This window comes from Tursiops truncatus, chromosome 10 (genome assembly GCF_011762595.2).
Source record: "Tursiops truncatus isolate mTurTru1 chromosome 10, mTurTru1.mat.Y, whole genome shotgun sequence".
Taxonomy (NCBI): domain Eukaryota; kingdom Metazoa; phylum Chordata; class Mammalia; order Artiodactyla; family Delphinidae; genus Tursiops; species Tursiops truncatus.
Genome location: NC_047043.1, coordinates 4,022,965 through 4,028,964, shown reverse-complemented (window position 1 = coordinate 4,028,964; position 6,000 = coordinate 4,022,965). Strand labels below are relative to the sequence as shown.

At 48.9% G+C, this 6,000-nt stretch overlaps 1 protein-coding gene across 1 annotated transcript in view; it reads right to left on the bottom strand.

The window, feature by feature from the left end:
• Positions 1 to 2,282: 2,282 nt before the first annotated feature.
• The window catches only part of FARS2 (phenylalanyl-tRNA synthetase 2, mitochondrial), a 458,205-nt gene continuing 454,487 nt past the window's right edge, over positions 2,283 to 6,000 (bottom strand). The window contains exon 6 of the mRNA XM_073810286.1: positions 2,283 to 2,841. Within this exon, the coding sequence (XP_073666387.1) occupies positions 2,751 to 2,841 (91 nt within the window). The 3' untranslated portion in view covers positions 2,283 to 2,750. The remainder of the gene's footprint in view (positions 2,842 to 6,000) is intronic.

The following is a 6,000-nucleotide window of genomic DNA, read 5'->3' as shown; positions in this document are numbered from 1 at the left end:
GTCTAGAGCAGATACAGAGGCAGAGGGGGCCTTACCTGGAGCCAGTGAAGCTGCAAAGTCCGAGGGAACCGTCTCCGAGGCTGCCCTGGCTTCTGACCCACCTGCAAGTTCAGGCGCTTTCCAAAACGACCCTCACTTCCCATAGTTTACCGGAAGGACTCACAGAACTCACTGAAAACTGTTACACTCAGAACTACATTTTGTTCCAGGGAAAGGGTTAGAACCAGATGACTGAGACACACACAGGGCAGAGTTAGGATCCCAGACACGAGGCCTCCACCCTCCCCAGGAGCCCACCCTCCCAGCATCAGCGTGTGACCGTCTGTGTCGGGTAATCCCCACCAGCGAAGCTCACCTCTTACGGACGCACGACTGATGGCCCACGCAGCTGAACCCACTTCCGGCTCCCTTCTCTGCAGTTCGGGCCGACGTCAAACTGAGGGTTGTACGTCCCCCCATTAGCATAAACAATCACGTGGGGTCCAAGGGGCTCCCCGTGAATCACAAAGACGCTCCTATCAGGCAGGGAGGTCACCTCCCAGGAGCCAGAGACAAGGGTCAGCTCTCCTTGTGGGAGGACAAATTCCTTACCACCCAGTTCCCCAGGAGAATGAGGAGATACCCCCAGTAGCTTTGCCTGGGGAGCCTGCTGGGGGCAGGGGGGTCTGAGCGTGTCCAAAAGTTCGAGGGGAAAATGATGATGTCCCCAAGGGGCAAGTCAGGGGATTGTCTATTTACGCTCTTTAGCCTAAGTCCGTCCTGGACGGCACCGTTTCCCGGAGCAAGATTCCAGGCCCGCAATCTCTTCTTTCCTCTTCTGTTCACTCACGGGCCTCACTTATCCACGGCTCAAGGTCTTCTCCAACCTCACATCCTTTGTGAAGTGTGACCGTTTTAAAAAATGGCTTCCACACATGTGGAACTTCCTGGTATTTCTCAAAGTTGACGTGGGTGTGGGAAAATGGGATACAGCTGCTGACGTGAGGGGCCCTTGAGGCAAGCGTCTTGGAAGTTAAATTGGCACTGTGTATCGAAAGCCCTAAAAATGTATCCCTGATTCTGAGGATTTGTTCTAAAGAAGTAAGTGGTGTATGAACAGCATGGTTTATTTCTATGGATGGGGCGTCATCGCAGCACCAGACGTAATAGTAAAGAAAAATTAGATACAGCCAGGAGTCCAGCAATAGAGGCTGTCAGACATCCCACGACCTGTCCAGAGGCAGCGTGCTCTTCCTTCATTCAACAAATGCTTATGGAGTACCTACTCCGGGCCAGGCACTGCCCGGAGGTGAGAGAAACACAGAAAACCTGGCTTGTGGAGCCCACATGTATATATGGGGGACAAGGGAAGGCGACAAACACAATACACTTTTCATAAAAGTACAGTATGTGGCACGTTGGGGGGTGATATTGGGCCGTGGGGAAAATGGAGCAGGGCAGGCAGTTGGAGAATATGGTGGCGAGGGGCTTGGGGAGGAGCTAGAAAACATAGTAAAGAGGGGAGTCAGGAAAGGTCTCGTTGAGAAGAGGCCGTTCGATGGGGGCTGGGGCAGAGAATGTTCTAGAATGTTCTAGAAAGAAGCAAGTGCCAATCAAGGGCCCTAAGGCTGGAGCACGTCCAAGGAATAGCAAGGAAGCCACTGCACTGAAGCAGAGTGAGCGAGAGGGAAAGGGTGGGGCGGGGGGGAGCAGTGAGTCTGACCACAGTGAGACCCTTGTTGTTTCCTCTGTGGAGGGGGTGCTGTGGAGGGCTTGGGACAGACGAACAACATGAACCCCGGTTCTCAAACGACCATTCTGTGCTGAGTGTTGGGGACAGACCTAAGAAACAAGTTCAGAAAGTGGCGGTCTGTGAGGAAGGTACGGCAATATTCCACACGTGAGGTGGGAGTGCCTCGGACCCGGGTTGAAGCAGCGGCAGAACTCTGGATCAGCTGCGGAGGCGGAGCCAACAGGATTTGCCACCATGTTGGGTCCAGGGTTTGAAAGGACAGACAGCAAGAAGAGTCCATCTTTCCAAACCACGTACGGGAGAAAACGCAACGACGTGAGAAAACATTCAGGATGCGTTTCTCAGTGAGAAGGCGTGCTGTAAATCAATGGGTTCGAAATGATTCCATTCTTGGAAAGGAAAAGACATACGTGTGCACACAGATGTGAAAAGGCTTGAAGGATGTCAGCCAAACTGTGAGCCCTAGTTACCTCTCGAGAGGGATTAGCAATTGTTTTTATTTTTCCTTTTGCCGATTTTTAATTTCTACTTTCCCCAATATGAATATGCATAGCTTTTTCACTAGGAAACATAAAGCAAGTCATTTAAATGTGATGCCCTTTCCCATCCTCAGTACAGAAACCTCGGCCAGGTCACTTCGTGGCTTTCTCTGTTTTCCTGATGGTAATTAGCGCTACTAAAGACGTTATAGCTCCAAAGAGAGAAGACAGTAACGATGTAGAAGTCTTTGCTGTGTTTCCCAGAAGCCATCTCAGGCAGAAGGGGGTCTGTGCCTCATGAACTCAGAGGAAACAGATGCTTGGGAAAGCTTTAGTGGCAAAATATAGTATAGTAACATCTCAGCTTTCAATTCATGACAAATTGTTTAACACAGATGAAGTGCCCAGGATGGTATCAAGAATGACTGGGTGCATCTGTCGGTTCTACCTTGCTGTTGAGGGTCTGTCTCTTATGCTGCCAGAAGAAGCAACACAGGGACGTGGGGAGAATGAGGAGCTAACGTTGCATAGCCCAGACTTCAGGCGTTACAGGTGAGTGGAGAAAGATGGAAGGATTTGCTGGGATATTCAGGGGCTGCTGCCTGGAGGTTGCAGAAGCTGACATCGATCCTAAAGAAAGAGAAGGGAAGGATGAAGGTTGGTGCAGAGGAGAGGAGAAAGTTCCAGATTAAATAAAGGGTTTGTTCTCTTTACAGCTCTTCAGTAAATGAGGACAGCTTCTCCGGAGAAGTCCCCTTAGGAACATTCAAGTCCCCTCCTCATATGAAGCCCTATGACTTCCGCTGCCTGGGAGCTGCTCACCCAGGGTCTCCTTGTCTATGGAAATGGTCCTGTCTCCCTAAACCAAAACCTTAACAGAGTCAGGATTATTTAACTAATCCTTTCCTTCTTTTAAATGAACATTGAAAATGGAAACCTTTAAATGATATGCTCGAGGATGTTTATGTGTTTAAGAAATGGGTTTCTTCGGCATAATTTTAACGAGCCTCACAGTTAATGACTAAGTAAATGGCTCCCACTTTTGGCTTTGGTAAATATTTCTCTCTCCATCGTCACTTATTCTCTTATGGGAGCCATAGATTGCTCTAAACTCAGCACAGAGAATTGGTTTAAGTTTCTTTGATGCCATATTTAGTAGAAACTTCCGATCACATCCATTAGGGGAGAGAATGGATTTCTTTCCTTTTCTAGAAAACCTTCTATGAGTCACAAAATCAGCGTTTTCTCCTCTCTGGACCTGGGCCTGCCCCAGTTCTCAAACTGTGCAGATTTAGAAATCGGCACGAGGATAATTCTCTCCCATCCTGTAAATGTCCGACCTCTGTCACCGCCGTCACTGGAAGAGATCTGCCGGTCCAGGACGCGAGAACCTGGCCCCTCCCCCGGGCCTGCGCGGGCGCAGCCGACAGTAAACTGAGTGACCCGGCCAGCGTGACGCGAGCTCGCAGGGCATCGAGTTCAGATGCTGCTTCTCCCTCCGTAGCAACGCATCATCCGCCACCACGGCAGACGTGACCCTCGGAGGACCACGCTGTGCCCACGTGTCCTGGAGGATGTGCTCCTGGAGGGCAGGTGCCGTGACTCGTCACCAAGGTCAAGATTCCGTGGTGGCAAGGTGGCGACATCCGCCCCTCCCACCCCCACGCATTTCTCTAGTCCCCTTCCCTCCTCTGGACTTTTTCCAAAGCACCTGTCACCATCTAACCTACCAAACGTGTGTCACTGTGTCATGCTCAATGACTCTCTGCCCCCTGCAGTGAGAGCTCTGGGGCAGGGGCTTTGCACCGTTTTATACTACTTCAGTGAGTGGCCCTCAGTAAATACGTAGTGAAGAATAACTAAAGCGTCCCCCGGCGTCGAGGAGAGCACCTGGAACACAACAGGTACTCGAGAAATCATTTCTGAAGGCATGAGGGGTCTGTGGGTTTACACATGTCATGTCATTTAATCCTACACGACAGGCATTATTATTCCCATTTGACAGACAAGGAAACTGAGACACGATAGGTTCAGCAGCTTCCTCGGGGTCCTGGGAGCGGTGAACGGTGGAGAGAGGATGCAAACTCAGCTCTATCTAGAGCCAAACCTCCTGTAATTATGCTAAACTGAACAGGATTGTTTACTGTGGAAACAGACCATTGAGAATGCATAGATTTATTGATATAAACATGCACATTTTGATTACAGCTTGTAAACACGAGAAGCTTGGAGACAAAAATCTAATATCTGGCCCAGGTTCTCTTTTGCAGTTACCTGTTTATCCTTGGATTGCTTCTCTGATTGCGTCTGCATCATCAAAATATATTTTAAAATATTTATTGTGCACCTGTGTTGTGTCGGGCACTGTTCTATGTGTAGGACACATCAGTGAACAAAAAAAAAATCCTGTCCTCATGAAGTTTATTGCCTTGCAGGGGAGAGAGATAATAAGTTATGAATATGAGAAAAAAGTATATTCTACAGCATGTTAGAAAGCAGTAACTATGGAGAGGGAAAGAAAGCTGAGCAGGGTAAGGGGGCAGGAGTGCCAGGGAGAGTGTACAGAGAAGTGTAGGGACCACGCCTAGATGCGCAAGAGTGAGCCAGGCAGGGGGAAGGGCCAGGACAAAGGCCTGAAGTGTGTCTGCACATCCCAGGAGGGAGGGGGCCAGTGTGGCAGCACCGGGCTGGTCCAGGGGACAGCAGTGAGAGACGGGACCGGAGGGAGCAGGGCTAGATGTTGCAGGGAAGGACTCTGCTTTTATCCGGGGACAGGTGGGAAGCCACTGGAGGGTTTTAGAAGAGCTGTGACACCATAAACTTTTGCCTCAAAAGGATCCTCTGTGGCTGTGTTGAAAGTAGACTCCAGGGGACAGAGGTGGGAACAAGAAGGTCAGGTCGGAGGCTATGCATTAACTCAGACAAGAGCTGATGGTGGCTCGAAATAGACCAGGAGCAATTGAAGTGGGATAAGACATCCAAACTCTATTTTCCAACATACCAATTATTTCTGCCTTCAATCGTGCAGCCTCTGCGGCTGCTTCTCTGTCTCTCTCTTTGTTTAACTTTTATTGAGAAGTGCATAAATTCTCAGGGTACAGCTTGATAAATACTCACAAAGCGAACACACCACCCAAATGAGAATCTCGGAACCTCACCTGCGTCTTCTTCTAATCACCACCCCCTTTGCCTCCAAAGGTAACTAGCCTTGAACACCATAGATTAGGGTTTGTTTGTTTGTTTTAGTTTATATGACTATAGAGGAATTATACGACTCTTTTGGTGTCTGGCTTTTTTTTTTTTTTTCAGTGACGTTTTAGTGTATAGCAATAGCTGGTTCATTTCATCAGATTTCCAGCCATTTTGTCCACACTTTACTTTATTTCCTCTATTATTTATCACAGTTATTTAGAATCCGGATCTGATACACTCACGTATCTGTTAGCAGCAGGTCTTTTTCTATTGCCTATGTTTGCTCTTTGGGTCAGATGCCAGTATTGTGCATGAAACATTGTAAAGGTTCTGAATGATGTCTCTTTTTCCTGAAAGGATTTATTTGTGCTTCTCACAAATAGAATGGGAGCAGAGCACCTTAATCTCATCTGTGGTTGAGCTGGTCAGGAACACAATTTCAGCCTCAGAGGCCGGTCCACTCCTCACTCGCCCTTACCACTGGGGTTCCACCTGCCAGCCTGGGGGTACTTCAAGGATCCTTTCTCATTGGCAGACCCTGAACCCAAAGTCCTGTCTTCCCAGTATTGTGAGACTGTTGAAATCTCGTTGTGGCTT